Source organism: Coregonus clupeaformis, chromosome 36 (assembly GCF_020615455.1).
Source record: "Coregonus clupeaformis isolate EN_2021a chromosome 36, ASM2061545v1, whole genome shotgun sequence".
Classification (NCBI taxonomy): Eukaryota; Metazoa; Chordata; class Actinopteri; order Salmoniformes; family Salmonidae; genus Coregonus; species Coregonus clupeaformis.
In genome coordinates this window covers 9,051,492-9,070,596 of record NC_059227.1, presented here as the reverse complement: position 1 = coordinate 9,070,596, position 19,105 = coordinate 9,051,492, and the positions used below count along the sequence as shown (strand labels likewise).

Below are 19,105 nucleotides of genomic sequence, written 5' to 3'. Positions count from 1 at the left end.
GCTCCGAGTAACAACCAGCCTCCCTCACAGCTAGAGATTACTACAGTGGGCTCTTCAGAACACAACACACACTCTCCCCCTCACACACACACACACCGGCGTGAACACACACACAGCCAGGTGCTCCGGACCGAGTTGTAGATTATCGCAGTTATTTGTCTGTCTGAGCGGTGCAGAGAGAAGTGGAAATGCCTTCCCGAAACCTGGACTGTGATATCTCTGTCCTCATCGCCTGTGTGGTGGACGTTGAGGTGTTCACCAGTCAGGAGGTCAAGGTAGGACAAGATACACATACACACTCCTAAAAGGCAGCACAGAACATACTTCACACACACTTCAGAATACAGGACTAGAATTTGAGTTTGTAATGAGTATGTCTAAGCTGCTCAAACAACTGTACTCAACTGCATGCATTCTAGTTTTTGTGTCTGCAATTACTGTAGGACTATTCTGAGGTTGTGTCTGACCAGTGTTTTACAGAACAGAGATCAGAGAGAGAGAGAGACAGTAGGTTAGCTAGTCGCCTGTCAGTCGCTCCTCAGATGCCATGTGCATGCCTAGTGTAGTTGACAAGGTGTGTACTGCCCAGCTAACCTTTACTGTCTGTTTCTGACTGGATTACTGTCTGCTGATGATTAGAAGTACTGTACATGCACAACAAACCGTTGATATATTGATTTTAACACTGGAGTACTGTTTGAATGCACTGTATGCAGTTGGTGTTCATTTTACATCAAACATGTCAGAGCCTTTTTACCATTACTTTGATTTGTGTCGGAGCAATTTTCATTTTTAGGGTGAAGTGTGTTGAATTGCACAGCAAGATGCTGCAGCTATGTTCTCCTTTTGGCACTCTCAAATGTTCATAATTTACTTGCATAAGAAACACACTCATATACACACTCATACACACACACTCATATACACACACACTCATACACACACACACACACACACACACACACTCATACACACACACACTCATATACACACACACTCATACCCACACTGCTGTGAGTGAGACGCTCATCATCGTACCACACTCACACTCCATCCTGATGTGCTGCTCCAATGCATCACACCTCAGCCCGACCGGACCTCACTGGGGAACCCAAACACACACCCGACAGAGATGGATTACATCTATTGACCCAAAAATAGTCAGTGATTAGGAAACGAGGCTCTGTTTGAGTGATCATTATTCCTCCCATCACATCGGACCCACGTTTTGTTTAACGAATCACTGTCTGCTGCTCGGCTGCTCTGGTCTGGCTGCTCTCCTCACCACCATTTTCAACTGGGTTAACCATTCTAGAATATAGAAGATTCTGGAATCTAGACTATCCTCTGATAGAAGATGAGGCAGAGCGACTAAGGAGATTTATGATTGGAGTGATGTGAAGGTTGGCGCTAGGGGTAATGAGTAGCTAATGTTCAGACTTGGTGACTTGTCGTACAAACGGACAGAGAGGCAGACCGACAGACAGTCTGCTCCTGATGTTGTGTACATAGATAGAGGATAGCAGCTCAGATCCTAACCACTCTGAAGCTCTCTGATATGAATGCTAAAGCAGGTTCTCCCTATGCTTAGTCACAGCAGCTAAGGATGACCAAGTCACTTGTATCACTTGGTGCTGAGAATATCACTGACACGGATGTGTTATTTAACATGTTGCCAGGTTTCCATATCCCTTCTGCCACAGACTCTTATGAATATGGAGTGTTTGAGCGGCTCAGACGAGGGTTCTTAATGTGTACAAGTGCAGGTCTACAGCCTGACATGTGACTGGTCAATGGTGTTGTTGACCATGACATGGCACCATGACCTCTCTCTCCCCCTCTCCCTCTCTCTCCCCCTCCCCCCCTCTCTCCCTTTCTGCTCTCTCTCTCGCTCTCTCGCTCTCATTCTCTCTCCCTCTTCCACCCCCTTTCTCTCTCCCCCCGCAGTACCAGTGTCCATACTTTCCATTGAGCTGTGTCCTATATAGTTAGAGAGGGGTTAGAGGTTGAGGCAGGCTGTAATGTAATTTAATGACCGGAGGAGCAGCAGCTCACAGAGACATGTCATCTCTCTCTTCAGCCCTACAGTAGGAAACTCACCAGTCAGCAGAGTCAGGACCAGGGTCACTGTTATTCCTGTACCAGTCATGGACTTGAACCCTGACCTGTGACCTATGACTGTTCCGTCAACCCAGGACCTATCAGCCTCCAGTCACTTATAGTTACACTACCTGAATTTTGAAAGACTGCTATTATGGAGGTCTCTATGTAGATTACTGTTACTGTAGTAGGCTATGTTTATAATGAGTTGTTTTGACACTGTACTCCTTGAATAAGTGAACTGGGTTCTGAACGGTATATGGTTTTCAGACTGACGTTTATGGGTGCGTTCTTTGGGATACTGTACTGTGGGTGACTGAGCACAGAAACACTATATTCCCAACACTAAACACTATCATTACTGAAGTAATTGATGTGGACTGACTATGGAAACATGACGGTATAGGAGGTCATGTCATGGCAGGGATTTGGGTTAAGGACGGGGTAGGTTTGGGTTGGAGTGTAGGTCATGGCATTGATTTGGGGTAGGTTCGGGTTGGAGTGTAGTTCAGGGTCAGTGAGATGGTAGAACTGTCAGCTGTATTTACAGGGAGGCATTTTCACAACATGGTTGTCAATATTAGGATGTCACCATTTCTGTTTGTTCCTCTCTTTATAAAACTATTACTATGATCCCAAGAGGTGCATTCAACATCATTCCTATTCAGCCAGTGTATGAAGAATAATTTTGATTTCAAGCATTCACATCTGTCTGTACCTCTTTGAATATACTCTAGTTTTGTTCTTTCTGATCTACCACCATGATAGATAAAGCAACTGTGATGCCAGCATTGTTAACATTGCATCTCTTTAGTGTCCCATTGTGTGAATGTTACACTCTCTAACTGTTTAGCTGGGTGTTTAACAAGGTAAGGAGAAAGAGAACATTGAAAGAGGGGCTGAAATAGAGAAGTTAGGAATGTTACTATAAAGAGAAAGAGTATCTCCGGTCTTCACCATGCATAACCTGGCACAGACATTAGATATTCTATTTCTATCACATTGTACTGAACAGTGGTTAGATAAAACCTACATTTCCATAAAGCCTGACCAATCATAATGTGCTGTAATAAAGTGTGGTGTTTAATGAATGAGAACCTTTAAGAAATCTATCCATGCCAGCTCTAATTGGCGACTTGTTCAATTTCTCCTCTAAGATGGAAAATCACATTACAGTAAAATGACTGGATGGATGAATAGGTGGATGGATAGGAGATTTTATCAACAATCCTCCCTCCCCCACAAGCTTGCTATGTGAAATTTCCTGCCTGGTTAAAATATGACCATTCCTGACACAAGGTTACACAACCCAGAAGTTATTTTTGGCTGTAGGTCAAGGTTCAACATGAAAAAGAGCAATCTGAGAGTCTAGAGTCTGGATGTGTTTAAGATGAATTATAGTTTCTTCCCCTAAAAGGAAGAGAGAACAGAAAAAGCCTGTATTCTGGCCTCTCTTTCTTTAGTCTCTGGCTGATTCATCTCCTACTCTGTCTGTATGTGATTAAAGCCTGTGTTGTTAAAGTTGGCATTCATCTGTGAATGAGTCTAAAGGTGAGTCTGGTTTCATGTTGAGTTGTTTTCCTCTCCACTTTCTCTCCTCTCCTCTGCTCCCCCTGTTATGAAAGGATTGATGGGGTTAATGCCAGTAAGTGAACAGTAAACATGCTTGTTTGGCTCTGGTAGCTTACCACTGTAATTACTTAAATATCCACATGCACACCGCATCGCCTTCAAAGGGGGCTGTGGAAAAAACACAACACCTTGGATCACTTTTGGTCCTTCCTCTAACACGGCCCCATTTAACTTATAATGTTATTCCAGTGCAGAGCTGTTGTGTTCCTATTTGATAGAGTGCTTCAGTGTGAGTGGTTCTCATACTGATGAGGAGCAGTCTGTCCTGTCCTCCTTAGTGCTGCTGGTTTGCTGTAGATAGATCTGTGTCTTCCTCAAGGAGAGGTGTCAACAGAAAGGTTAAGTTGAGTGGCACTTCCCTCTGTCACTCACTTAGCCCAGGGGTATTCAACCGGGGGTCCGTGGGGGTACTGCAGGGGGTCCACGAAACAAAGAATAATATAAAAGATCAATGTTGTTGTTTTTTTATTCAATGTTTTTATGAATATCACTAGCAACAACAGAATAAACACATTTCTTAATTACGTACCTGTAGTCGAAAAGAGGAGAATATACTGTATCTTCTTTCCAATGATGTGAACTTTATTTCTCAACTCCTAATGAGCAAAGTACACTCATTGGAGCCAATTCCACTTACTGGAGTATCTGACATAGGCTATGAAAAAGCACCCGTGAACAGGCTACCTGTGCGGTAAGTGCTGCTGGTAAGCTTTCTTGACTTGCACATTAATTTTTGCCAACACATGGCTAACCTTTGTTTAACCAGCTAAACCGCTGTTCTTAGCTAAAATGTTTTTGGAGTTACTGTTCTAGCTAATAGGCTATGTTAGAGTTTACATTTCCTCTTCCAATTATAATGTGGGGAGGTCAAAATAATGAAAAACGTTCTACCGTTCTAGGATTTTTTTATCCTTGCCATTTTCATTCACCTGATTATGTAATTCACTTGATCACAAGCTAATGTATGATGGGGTCCCTGGGTCTCCGGTTTGCCTTGGCAAGAAAAGGTTGAAGACCCCATAATAGCCTATTTATAGAAGCCTTGTTATCATTGGTGGGGGTGGGCTTCACTATAGCAATGCAGTGGTGTGTGTGTGTGTGTGTGTGTGTCCTCTGAATTTAACACTCAGTGGTAATTTCATGCTTTACTGGGCTTTACTCGTAGACGTCAGAGAGAGCTGGATGTTTAGAAACCAGGGCTGCTGCTTGGCCTATCCCCAGGCTTCCGACACAACAACACATTCTTTTCTCTCCATATCTCTTATTTGACCTTGAGCAAGCCTTTGCGTCACCCCTTCCACCCCCAAATTCTCAAAATGTGATGCTGTCAACACAAGTACCCCAAAGAGCCACTTAGCTCCACCAGTTATCATTGGTGTTGTTGTGCACTGAGGAAATATGCAGAGTACTGCTCATTTTCTCTGAATAACAGTTGTGATGAATTATAACACTGTTAGTTAGCAGACACAATAATGCTAGACACCTATGTTCTTTGGCCTTCGCACATCTCTCCCACTGACTGTCTGTGATAGCTGTAACACCACCGAACCACCATCCCCTCTCGTTTCACCCTCTCGTTTGTTTTCACCCATTCCTTTTACTGTCATCCGGAGCACTTTGCTTCATTAGGATATTTATTTCCATAATTGGAGCACATAAACTGTGGAACGCAGTTTAATAGATTTCAGAATGGGCCCCTCCATCTTGACATTTTGTTTTAATAGCATGACTACTACAAACACCAGATGGTAATTATGAGGATGTTCACTGTTCACCTTTATAGCTCTCTATTATCTAGGGGCACTTAAAGCCATCAGACGCCCGCACGAACAGGCTGTACTGCGCTACCACTGCTCGTGTGTGTGCATGCTCATGTACGAATGGGTCTTTGTGTGTGAGTCTGAGAATTGTCATGGCCCTGTTGCTAGTTGATATTTAAAATCTCTGATTGCTACTTACATTTACATTTTAGTCATTTAGCAGACGCTCTTATCCAGAGCGACTTACAGTTTAGTGAGTGCATACATAATTTTTTTATTTTTCATACTGGCCCCCCGTGGGAATCGAACCCACAACCCTGACGTTGCAAACACCATGCTCTACCAACTGAGCTACATCCCTGCCGGCCATTCCCTCCCCTACCCTGGACGACGCTGGGCCAATTGTGAGCCGCCCAATGGGTCTCCCGGTCGCGGCCGGCTACTTCATGGGAAGTGACATTTCTCAGGTTGTATATGTTGGAGTTTTTATTTATTTAGCCTTTATTTAACCAGGAAAAGCCCCTTGAGGTTAGAAACCTCTTTTGCGTGGTAGGTGGACCTGGAGTTCCAGTAAGCAGAGTAATCCTGATAGCCTCCATAGCTCTACATAATGGATGTGTTCTATTGTGCAAGCGGTATGAATCTCTCAAACACACTATAGTATGTTGGCAACCAGTGTTGTGTCCCCGTGTTTAGCGTGTTGCCATAACCACTGCTACGGTACGGTCTCCTCACCTTGTTCCCAGGAGGGTTTACTTTCCCTTTCAATCTCATGCCAAATATCATCATAACCCACAAATACGCTCCTCAGCTGATTCAGCACGGGAATCACGCCACTAAAGGCTTTGTGGTCTGTAACTAAACCAGCATAAATAGTGTGGACAGTAAGACCCACTTGAATGGATACTTTACACCATGGCCGCAATTTTCTTGGAAGGATTGTGTTGGTCACATCATCATAGTGTGAGCAGTAGGCCTAGGCAATGACAGTTCTGCATCATAGCATACACATTACACAGTTAAGTCATCGTCAACTCCTATTCACCCATATGTTACGGTTAGGGCCAGGAGTTTTTCCTGACCCTGTGACCTGACCATGTGATCAAGACCATGTGACCTTTTCCTGGTCAAGTCAGGTGTTCAAAAACACTCATGGACCTAGTTATGCAATATCTCTTCCATGTTGATGTTAGATGGAAGAGACAACAGAATACTCTATGCCTCCTGGGCCTCTGAGACTCATCTGAAGAGTGAGATACTGAGTTGGTACCTTTAAAAAGATGCTAGTGGTGACCAAGCCATTCTCCTCCATGGAAAATGCTGCTTGCTCGCTTTCAGAATACATTTTCTTTGTGTATTTCTCTCGGTCCTGGGCCTAAAAGGAGCTAGGGCAAGTCTTTGGGAACACAATGTTACCCTCTTTCTCATGCCAGATCTCCTCACTGTCTCCCCAAAGAGAAACGCAAGGAGTTCTTAATCTTCTCACCCTCTTCTCCTGCAACAGGTTGATCAAATTAAGATCCTACATCTGTAGCATACTTAATGCATATTTATTCAATCACTAGCAATATTGAGTGTGCTGAAATCCTCATCTGGAATGTACAATCAGTCAGTCTGGCCCAGCTAAAGCCTCAGGTCACTTGGAAGGTCAGTTAAGATGGATTAGCCATGTCCTAGTCATTCCTGTCTGTCCTCTGTAGTGGAATGTTGCTCCCAGTCAGTCCCTCCTGGTTGGGAATGCTGTAAGAGTGTTCTGGAACGCTGTGTCTGGAATCTCCAGTGAAAACAATGTAGGAACAGAACACAGGCTGTTTCTCGTTAACATTCTGAGTGCAGAGAGAGCACAGCACAGGACAACTCTGAGTCGTAACGCTGAAATACTGGAAGCTGCTCTACATTCCCAGCGTACCTCCGTTGTGTGCTTTACTTTAGCGCAGAAATTCTCCTATTGTCTTTGGCTTGTGTCAATGTTGTCGAAGGGTAATGAGTTTCAGTGGACTGGTCTTTTTCATGCAGAGTAATATTTTCTAGGTCATCTTTGTTTATGTTGAGTGTTATTGTTCGTTGTGCTACTTGTGCTACATTTATTGAAATATGTTGATGTTGCATAACCCCATGGCAACAGTTAGCAAAATGGCACCTCATGCTTTGCTCTTAACAGGCTTCACTCTATCGGGAACTGTGTGTAGCAGTAGGTCTCTTTTTACCTAGTTCTGTCACCCGGTCACATCACCTGATCTAAACATATAACCCCCATATGAGCACCATCACTTTCCAACTCATCAGCTCTGATACACAAAGCAGTATGCAAGATGAGCTCAATTTCCTCCTCTCCCCTACTCCCCCTGTCATCCATGGACTAAGTTTGGATGGTTCTACATCAGAATATTAGATAATAGTTTATACCTTCAGACAGATCATTGCTTTGGAAAAGTAGTCAGATCCCCTGTCTTGCCAATGAGTCAACTCTGTGTCGTTCTCAAAGTGATATATAAATAGCTTTGCAGGGGTTAAATATAGTTATGAATAACCTTGTGTGTGTGCATATCTTACTCATTCTGCAGTCAGAATGTGTCTAATTATAAGATTATAGGATTCTGTGGTGTTTCTAGAGGTTGTATGAGTCATATGCATTTGTTTTCCCTGCTCTTAAAGTAATATGACACATCACACTACGGTAGAGAATATCTAATGCATTCTACCTGGATGTCTCAGTATTGCAGGGACGTTGCTTTGAAATACAGTAACATTCAGTCTGTGAAATTCAATATGCCTCAGACTACTGCCAGCCTTCACTATCACTGGAGGAGAAAATCAAACCAATCACTCAATCACATGTATTTTATAAAGCCCCTTTTACATCAGTGCTTATATAAATACCCAGCCTAAACACCCAAAGAGCAAGGAATGCAGATATAGAAGCACAGTGGCTAGGAGAAACTCCCTAGAAAGAAACCTAGAGAGGAACCAAAATGTGTGATGTTGAACTACAGTAATGAAATATAATCATTATTGAAATTGAACTACAGTAATGCTTCTGCAAGATCATTGTCATTTCCTTCATGTATTTTGTATTGCCTTGGATAAGAGCAGCTTTGATGCATCCTCACCTAGTTACGCCTCTGGAAGCAGCTCCAGACAAATAATGGGCCTCGCACATCCTTCCTGCCCGTCCAATCTAACACCCTCTTTCCTAATCACTTCGCTGACATTATTTGTCTTGAGATCCTCCACAGTGTTTGATTCGTTTATTATGGACTCACTCTCACTCACCATTAGGGTGATAAGTGTCCTGAAAGCCTTCAGTACTTAGCCCCCACACACCCCACACACACACACTCATCACCCATATGAGTGATGTCAGAGAGGTTATACTCTCTTTATCACAACTATTTCTGTACACCACACACAAACATGCCCGTCTAGATGACATCAAGGCCTCCGCCTCAGTCTCTCTAACTACCTACCTCAGAATTACACTTTTTATCAATCTCTCCTCCTGAACAACGTGCATTATTCCACCAGTAATGTGCCTGAGCCATTTCCTTAACTAGGAGGTATGCGCCCACCGGTTCTTTGGTAATGCATCGATCGGTCGGCGGGCGGGCGGGAGAGGAGTATTTTTAGAAAGCTATGTTCTCTCCATTCCAGCTCCAACGAAACCCTCCCTCGCTTTTCCTCTCCTCCACTCCTCACCTCGCTGTCCATATTTGTAAAGGAATGTGATCTATTCTCAAATTACACTCACAATGCCCTCTCTGCGGAACAGACTAAAGAACAGGCTAGGTATTTTAATGCCATTAGGCCTATGTAAGCTAAAGCCCTAGTGATGGAACGTAAACCTGACCCAGAGGGTGATGTTACTGATTGGTGGATCAGGTTTCATGTGTGACAAGTTCCATGCTAAGCAAGCTCAGATCCACACACTGGCCTGCTGCTGATGGAACACTTCCCTCCTCTGTGTGGTGTGGGTCTGAGCCTCTAGACTCCTGGAGATGGATACATCACCTCAACTGGAATGTTGTTGTACACAGAGGGAACACAGTCTAATGTTCATGAGTTGGACGCAACACAGGGAGGGACATTATGTCTGCTTTTGCCTTAACTCTGGCTAGAAGTTGCTTCTAGGTACAGATCTAGGAGCAGTTTGCCTCGATTTTGATCTCAAATCAAATTAATTGTATTTGTCACATACACATGTTTTGCATATGTTATTGCGGGTGTAGCGAAATGCTTGTGCTTCTAGCTCCGACAGTCCAGTAATATCTAACAAGTAATATCTAACAATTTCACAACATATACCCAATACACACAAATCTAAGTAAGGAATGAATTAAGAATATATACATATATGGACGAGCGATGTCAGCGCGGCATGGACTAAGATACAGTAGAATAGTATAGAATACAGTATATACATATGAGATGGGTAATGCAAGATATGTAAACATTATTAAAGTGGCTAGTGTTCCATTTCTTAAAGTGGCCAGTGATTTCTAGTCTATGTCTATAGGCAGCAGCCTCTAATGTGCTAGTGATGGCTGTTTAACAGTCTGAAGGCCTTGAGATAGAAGCTGTTTTTCAGTCTCTCGGTCCCAGCTTTGATGCACCTGTACTGACCTCGCCTTCTGGATGATAGCGGGGTGAACAGGCAGTGGCTCGGGTGGTTGAGGCCCTTGATGATCTTTTTGGCCTTCCTGTGACATCAGGTGCTGTAGGTGTCCTGGAGAGCAGGTAGTTTGCCTCCGGTAATGCATTGGGCAGACCGCACTACCCTCTGGAGAGCCTTGCAGTTGCGGGCGGTGCAGTTGCCGTACCAGGCGGTGATACAGCCCGACAGGATGCTCTCTATTGTGCATTTGTAAAAGTTTGTGAGGGTTGTAGGTGCCAAGCCAAATTTCTTTAGCCTCCTGAGGTTGAAGAGGCTCTGTTGCGCCTTCTTCACCACACTGTCTGTGTGGGTGGTCCATTTCCGTTTTGTCAGTGATGTGTACGCCAAGGAACTTGAAGCTTTCCACCTTCTCCACTGTGGTCCTGTCGATGTGGATAGGGGGGTGCACCCTCTGCTGTTTTCTGAAGTCCACGATCATCTCCTTTTGTTTTGTTGACGTTGAGTGAGAGATTATTTTCCTGGCACCACACTCCCAGAGCCCTCACCTCCTCCCTGTAGGCGGTCTCGTCATTGTTGGTAATCAAGCCTACTACTGTTGTGTCGTCTGCAAACTTGATGATTGAGTTGGAGGCGTGCTTGGCCACGCAGTCATGGGTGAACAGGGAGTACAGGAGTGGGCTGAGCACGCACCCTTGTGGGGCCTCAGTGTTTAGGATCAGCGAAGTGGAGGTGTTGTTTCCTACCTTCACTACCTGGGGGCGGCCCGTCAGGAAGTCCAGGACCCAGTTGCACAGGGCGGGGTTCAGACCCAGGGCCTCAAGCTTAATGATGAGCTTGGAGGGTACTATGGTGTTGAATGCTGAGCAATAGTCAATGAACAGCATTCTTACATAGGTATTCCTCTTGACCAGATGGGATAGGGCAGTGTGCAGAGTGATGGCGATTGCATCGTCTGTGGTTCTATTGGGGCGGTAAGCAAATTGAAGTGGGTCTAGGGTGGCAGGTAAGGTAGAGGTGATATGATCCTTGACTAGTCTCTCAAAGCACTTCATGATGACAGAGGTGAGTGCTACGGGGTGATAGTCGTTTAGTTCAGTTACCTTTGCTTTCTTGGGTACAGGAACAATGGTGGCCATCTTTAAGCATGTGGGAACATCAGACTGGGATAGGGAGAGATTGAATATGCCTGTAAACACACCAGCCAGCTGGTCTGCGCATGCTCTAAGGATGCGGCTAGGGATGCCGTCTGGGCCAGCAGCCTTGCGAGGGTTAACACGTTTAAATGTTTTACTCACGTCAGCCACGGAGAAGGAGAGCCCACAGTCCTTGGTAGCGGGCCGCGTCAGTGGCACTGTGTTATCCTCAAAGCGAGCAAAGAAGGTGTTTAGCTTGTCCGGAAGCAAGACGTCAGTCTCGGCGACGTGGCTGGTTTTCCTTTTGTAGTCCGTGATTGTCTGTAGACCCTGCCACATACTTCTCCGGGAGAGGAATGCAAAAGTGACCTCTTATCAGTGTCAAGGGGGCAACATCATCCTACTGCTCTGGCTTATTGAAAGGCAGAAGAACATGCTACCGAGGTGAAATGTTGAACACACTTCTATAATAATAATATGCCATTTAGCAGACGCTTTTATCCAAAGCGACTTACAATCATGTGTGCATACATTTTTACGTATGGGTGGTCCCGGGGATCGAACCCACTACCCTGGCGTTACAAGCCCCATGCTCTACCAATTGAGCTACAGAGGACCACTTCTAAAGTGAAGCAGCAACATTTGCTGCTGTATTAATTCACACAACTCCGACAACGCAGAGGGAAACTGTTAAAGTGCTGATCCAAGGCACCTGCAGTGAGCCAGGTACTCCTCTACCATACAGCTCTATTCTACACCCCCTCACCTGTCAGAGGGGAGTAGTACAGCAAGTTGAACTGAGCTGTCACCACTCATCTCCACCCACCCAGTCAGGACAGACACATACCAGTCCCAGCTGTCAGCTCCCAGGACACATACAGTACACTCACTCGGCATCAGGAGCCTGCTACACGCCACCGATCTCACACACGCTGACAGGAAACAAGCTCTGAGACATATTTACTAGTTTGGAAAGTGACGACCAGCTCCACCAAGGAAGTCATATTTCCATCTGTCACCGGCTCTGACATAACGAGCTGCCAATACGCTCTCTTTGTCAGGCGTGCTGATAGACGACTATTGTATCTGACTGACTCAAAGTGTAGTGAATAGATGTTTTGATGGGAGTGAGATGTGACATCTTGGAACTAACTATTCTGTCAGACTAGTTTTAACAGTTGTCTTTTAACAATGTTATGTGGTCACATTGTTTATTTGATGGAGCACAGCTGAATCTAAAAATCTTCCTTGGCACGGAATGTATTAACTGACTAACAAAAGATCCATTGAATTGATTGTACATTGCATGAACATGCTCTCTGTAACCTGCCCATGCAGTCTCACTATTGCTGATCCTTCTAAGGAGGATATAGTGGCTGTCTTTAAACATGAGAGAGATGAATGAAATCCCTGTTCAAGTGTTGTTGTTTTTTACACATGCGCAAATATTTTTTCAGATGCACAGTTAAGTACCAGATTATCTCTTTAAAAGTACTCATCTTCACACTCATTACTGGCTAAATGAGGTGGCTCGTTTAGAGTCTGCTAGAACAGCAGCTCAGCTCACCACCATGTGGAAGGAAGGAGGGAGGGAGGAAGGAGGGGAAATAGGCCATATGCTCTGCTCTGTCTTTAATGCTGTGTTTAAAACCTGCTTGTTATTGTGAACGAATGTCTCATTTGGGAAAAGTACAAGTCGTATGAGTTAACTGAGGTGGGAGATTTCCTTTTTGGTTGAGTGTCTTAATTCACAGAATTCAGTGTTTGACACAATCATCCCTATATAACCTGGTCTGGCTATAACCTATGAATTCTATCCTGGGGTTATGAGGTGGGGTTATAGAGGTCAGACATAGCTACAGTAACAGAGATGTTGTGTTAGCGATCAGGCTGTAGAGCCCTGAGGTTGTGGGAGATTCCCCCTGGTCTGAGGAAATGACTACCTCTTCCTCTTTCTTTCTCCTCTCTTCTCCTCTTTCCTCCACCCTGCGTCCCTGTCTCCCCCAACTCTGCCTTCGCTGTGTCCATATCCACTACACTTCTCCCCTCTCTCTCTCTCTCTCTCTCTCTCTTCTCTATGGAGCCCAGGGCAGGTCTGGGAGATGATGCTCAGATAAGACACCTTTCATTAGCTCTGCTCCCCAGCAGGAAATGAATGCTAAGCGAGCGGATAGATTCCAATCACACTCACACACTCACACACTCACACACACGTACACGTACGTATGTGCGCGCAAACACACACATGCATACACACAAATGTTTTCCCCTCTCTCTCTCCTGCTCTTCTCTGGCCAGGCTTAATGAATGGGTGATTTATTTGGTCGGCAACAGAAGACATAATCTAGACTACACCCAATAAAACAACACAGAAACCTGCAGCATCCTCTGTGCATGATAAACAGGTTATTACCTGGAGAAAGGATTCTGTTGGTACTGGTGGAGGCTGCAGCTGTGATAAATATGGAACCTCACCCCAGACACTGCTTATTGTCTCTCTCCCTCAGGGCTTACTGTATGACTATCTGAATTATTCATGCTTTGGCATTTACCACCTGAAACTATATTATGCACAACTTCATCTGTGGTTTGTTTTTGTCTCTCTTTATTGTCTTGGTTCAGGAGATGTTCGAGGCTCTGTTCCTGTCCTATGATGAGCGGGTGACATTCCAGCTGTTCAAGAGTTTCCGGCGTGTCCGCCTCAACTTCAGCAACCCCAAAGCTGCCGCCAGCGCCAGGATAGAGCTGCACGAAACGCCCTTCAGGGGCAAGAAGCTCAAACTCTACTTCGCCCAGGTCAGTAGTTATACAGTACAACAAGCAGAACTGACTGCCATAGACTGTGACTTTGATTTACCCTTATGATAGTTCTGTTACCTATTGTTGGAAGGAGTTTATTTATATTTTTACAGGGACAGTGCACATGAATCAACGTTTCAGTAAAAGTGCCGGTTTTAGACAGCCGGCTAATTTTCAACCGCAGCCCCTGGGCAGGTTATTAAAAACAATTAGAATAATAATGCAGACAAACCATGAGCAGTGAGCACATGCAGAGCAACATAGAACAAGCAACATGTAGCATGCAGACAGAGGAATTAAGACACATTGTCACTAGCTTTAGTTATGGTATATAGTTCAGGGGAATAAATGTGTTTATGGAAAATGTGTACGTTTTGTCACCGATGCAGTGTGACTAACTTTAAAAGCCTCTCCAGGGTGTGTGTGTGTGTGTGTGTGTGCCGTCCTTCTTGCAGCAGCATGTGATTGCTCCACATTAGCCAATAGGCCTGTCTAATTCCTTTCCCAAAGGCTATCAGGGTCTTAAACACTCCGCTGAGGCAGAAAGAAGTCCATGAGTTATTCTCCAGTTAGAGATTACCTAATATCAACCTAACCTCCGTTTCCCCTGAAAAGTGGGGACTCCGCTCAGCTGTCTTTCTACGCCTGCTACATTAGGTTAATTTGCATGTGATCTGCACTAATTTAGGCCTATTAGCCTTTAGTCAAGATGACTAACTACCAACTGTAGCTCAGTTGGTAGAGCATGGCGCTTGCAACTCCAGGGTTCTGGGTTCGTTTCCCACGGGGGGCCAGTATGAAAATGTATGCACTCACTAACTGTAAGTCGCTCTGGATAAGAGCGTCTGCTAAATGACTAAAATGTCAAAATAAAATAAAATGACAGGCCTGGTGGCGATGATGTGGGTCTGTACCCCTGTAGACTAGGTTTTTGTTCAAGCCCATTACTAAGAGACGTTGGATTCAAACCTATTCATTAAGAATTGGTTTCTTTCTCTCTCCCTCTCTCTTTCCCTCCCTCCCTCCCTCAGGTTCAGAACCCAGTATCAGACAGTGATAACCTGCACCTGGCTCCTCCTCAGCCCTCTAAACAGTTCCTCATCTCCCCTCCTGGCTCACCGCCCATTGGCTGGCAGCAGATAGACGAGGCCACGGCCGTCATCAACTACGACCTGCTCTATGCTGTGGCCAAACTGGGCCCCGGTGAGTCATACCACTATATAGTACATACTGTTTCTTACAGAGAAACCGCTTGCTGTCAGTTTTAGTTTGTCAGTCTCAATCCTTCTCTCATCTTTAAATTACTCTCCCTGTTTCATTCTCTCAATAATTTATGTCTCCCATTCTCTCTGATCTTTCTATTGTCTCATCCTCTTGCTTGCTAGCTTTGTTATTCTCCCTCTCGTTCCCTCTCTCACTAAATATAGCCACTCTGTAAATATATCCAGTCTTTAAATATAGCCACTCTGTAAATATATCCAGTCTTTAAATATAGCCACTCTGTAAATATAGCCACTCTGTAAATATAGCCAGTCTTTAAATATATCCAGTCTTTAAATATATCCAGTCTTTAAATATAGCCACTCTGTAAATATAGCCACTCTGTAAATATATCCAGTCTTTAAATATATCCAGTCTGTAAATATATCCAGTCTTTAAATATAGCCACTCTGTAAATATATCCAGTCTTTAAATATATCCACTCTGTAAATGTATCCAGTCTTTAAATATATCCAGTCTTTAAATATATCCAGTCTTTAAATATAGCCACTCTGTAAATATATCCAGTCTTTAAATATAGCCACTCTGTAAATATAGCCACTCTGTAAATATATCCAGTCTTTAAATATAGCCACTCTGTAAATACATCCAGTCTTTAAATATAGCCACTCTGTAAATATATCCAGTCTTTAAATATAGCCACTCTGTAAATATATCCAGTCTGTAAATATATCCACTCTGTAAATATAGCCACTTTGTAAATATATCCAGTGCTACGTGAGCGTCATGTAATTGGACATCCTAGAGCACCTCCCCTCGTTCAAGCAGGGCATCAGGTCAAATAATTTTTGTTTTAAAATGGCAATCTGCAGTTCAAACAATAACTAAGTGGCTCCCTGCCACTGATTTGGTGAACAGCTGAGGGTTTGACTGGAGAAATGTAACTACTCTCAAACTCATGGACAGAGCTATGGATACAAGGACTGACCATCCATGATATCAGAATTATAGTTTTAACCGTGTTTTGAGGCAATACAGTGTTTATGTTTATAAACAAATGAGTAAAAAAAGATGATTGGGTACGACAGTTTAACTAAGTTTATGAGGCATTTAAAAGTTATATTCTTCAAGAATCAATGGATATATTTCATTAATTTAAAAGTCTCAAAATGGATGTAGCAACTGCAGGTTGCCGCTTTAAAGGATTGATGGTCTCAAGTCACACCGGTCAGAACCTGTACCTTTTTAAACTGATTAGTATTCATAGAATAGGTCCTCTGGCATCAATCACTGTCTGTTCTATAATCAGCCCTAATTCAGCCCTCTGTGTACAGAACAAGGGCATAGACACACTCAGAACAACAAAGACTGAGAGTGAAGGATAATTTATATGAGCTGGACCACAGTTGACCTTCAGATGCAGTATAGAGACATCAGGAAGTTTTACTCCCATACAATGTAAAACCCTTTGAGTCCTTCAAAATTCTTTATGATCATAACAAGAGTATCAACTCCTGTATCTTTCCACTTCAGAGTATAGGGAAGGTTGTGTTCTGGCGTTTATGACCATGTCATGTCCAGGGGTCCAGTTAGTGTTTGTAGTGGACCACATACATTGACCGACAGAGTAGATGACCGCTCAGGATGTGACCGTCCATTTCACAAGAGTCAGTCAGGTCAACCCCAGCTGTTGGTCTGATTAAGTACTGTTCCCATGGGGAATGTGTTCTACCAGGTTTATTACAGGCAACAAGCTATTTACACATGTATTTAAACTGAGGAAGGACATTCCACACAAGATTGTGTGTCACATTATTGTATTGTCCCAGAGGGGAGAGTTCATCTAAAATAACTCTGTATTTAGATCCAAGATGGCGTAGCAGTGCGGTCGTGTTCTTTGTTGTGTGTCCGTGTAAATAGCCTGGTTTTTGTATTTTTTTGTATTTTTCATACATTTCCCTATCAAACTTTTCATCCTTCTACAAAATATACTTTCCTGCAACCCGCCTCACTCAATGTGGAACAGATTCTATTATTGACTTACCTTTTATCTAGAATCTCCAGTTGAAACTAGCTAGCCAGCTAACTAGCTACTTGTTATTAGCCACCGTTAGCGGTTTTCACCCAGAACATCGGATTTTCTGCATAACTGAATGACTGGACATTAACACCGGATCGCATCTAGCTAGCCGCAACCGAATGGATGTTGCTGTTGGCTAATCACCACTGCCCCCGAAGCAAGCACCAGTTAGCCTTGAGCTAGCCTCGAGCCAGGCCCATATCCCGGCAATCTACCTCTCTGTCTACCGGATGGGAGTAGCCAGCTAACTAGCTACTTGCTATTAGCCACCGTTAGCGGTCCTAGTGTTGACACGGAGCCCCGCCGATCCAACACGACTGGTCTGCCGACAAAATCGTCTGATGTGGTTTCAACAGGCTTCCCGTTACGACGTCGACCACGAAGATCCATCTGCTAGCCCCAGCCCGCTAGTACACGCAAGCCGTGGCCTCTTGCTCGCCAGTGCTGTAGCAGCCCCCGAACTACCTCCGAACTCTCCTATTGCTGTTCACCGGACCATATGATAACTCCGCTATACAGCTGATGCCTGCTGGACTGTTCCTTTATACGGTACCGCATCCTGTTTATGTCTAGCCTCAGCCCAAACTTTGTCGCCATTACCAGCTGTTGTCTTAGCTCTCTCTCCCATGTCAATATGCCTTGCTTATTGCTGTTTTGGTAATTTCTTATTGTACTATTTCACTGTAGATCCCCCAGCCCAGCTCAACCTGCCTTAGATAGCTCCTTTGTCCCACCCCCCATACACACGGAGACCGACTCAATCGGTGCCTCCAGTGATGCTATCTCTTTCATCGTTACCCAACGCTTAGGTTTACCTCCACTGTACTCATATCCTTCCATATCCTTGTCTGTACATAATGCCCTGAATCTATTCTACAATGCCCGGAAATCTGCCCCTTTATTTCTCTGTACCCAACACACTAGAAGACCATTACTTAAAGCCTTTAGCCGTATCCTTATTCTACTCCTTCTCTGTTCCTCTGGTGATGTAGAGGTTAACCCAGGCCGTGTAGCCCCCAGTATCACACCTACTCCCCAGGCGTTATCATTTGTTGACTTCTGTAACTGTAAAAGCCTTGGTTTCTTGCACGTTAACATCCGAAGCCTCCTCCCTAAGTTTGAGTTATTCACTGCGTTAGCACACTCCGCCAACCCTGATGTTCTAGCAGTGTCTGAATCCTGGCTTAGGAAGGCCACCAAAAATTCAGAAATGTCCATCCCCAACTACAACATTTTCCGTCTCGATAGAACTGCCAAAGGGGGTGGGGTTGCAATCTACTGTAGAGAGAGCCTGCAGAGCTCTATCGTACTATCCAGGTCTGTGCCCAAACAGTTTGAGCTTCTACTTCTAAAAATCCACCTTTCCAGAAATAAGTCTCTCACTGTTGCCGCTTGCTACAGACCCCCATCAGCCCCAAGCTGTGCCCTGGACACCATATGTGAACTGATTGCCCCCCATCTATCCTCAGTTCGTACTGCTTGGTGACCTAAACTGGGATATGCTTAACACCCCGGCCAACCTACAATCTAAACTAGATGCCCTCAATCTCACACAAATTATCAACGAACCTACCAGGTACAACCCTAAATCTGTAAACATGGGCACCCTCATAGATACAGTGGGGGAAAAAAGTATTTAGTCAGCCACCAATTGTGCAAGTTCTCCCACTTAAAAAGATGAGAGAGGCCTGTAATTTTCATCATAGGTACACGTCAACTATGACAGACAAATTGAGGAAAAAAAATCCAGAAAATCACATTGTAGGAT

General features: G+C 44.2%; 1 protein-coding gene across 2 annotated transcripts in view; it reads left to right on the top strand.

Annotated features, from left to right (window-relative positions):
* LOC121552659 (calcipressin-2) overlaps positions 1–19,105 on the top strand; it is a 112,464-nt gene that overhangs the window by 77,233 nt on the left and 16,126 nt on the right. The window contains exons 1-3 of one of the 2 annotated variants that reach the window (XM_041865652.1): positions 7–275; positions 13,860–14,033; positions 15,068–15,239. In XM_041865652.1, coding sequence (XP_041721586.1) covers positions 189–275; positions 13,860–14,033; positions 15,068–15,239 — 433 coding nt within the window. In that variant the 5' untranslated portion in view covers positions 7–188. Of the gene's footprint in view, positions 1–6; positions 276–13,859; positions 14,034–15,067; positions 15,240–19,105 lie in introns of those variants that run through there. The other variant, XM_041865651.2, reaches the window with a different exon arrangement.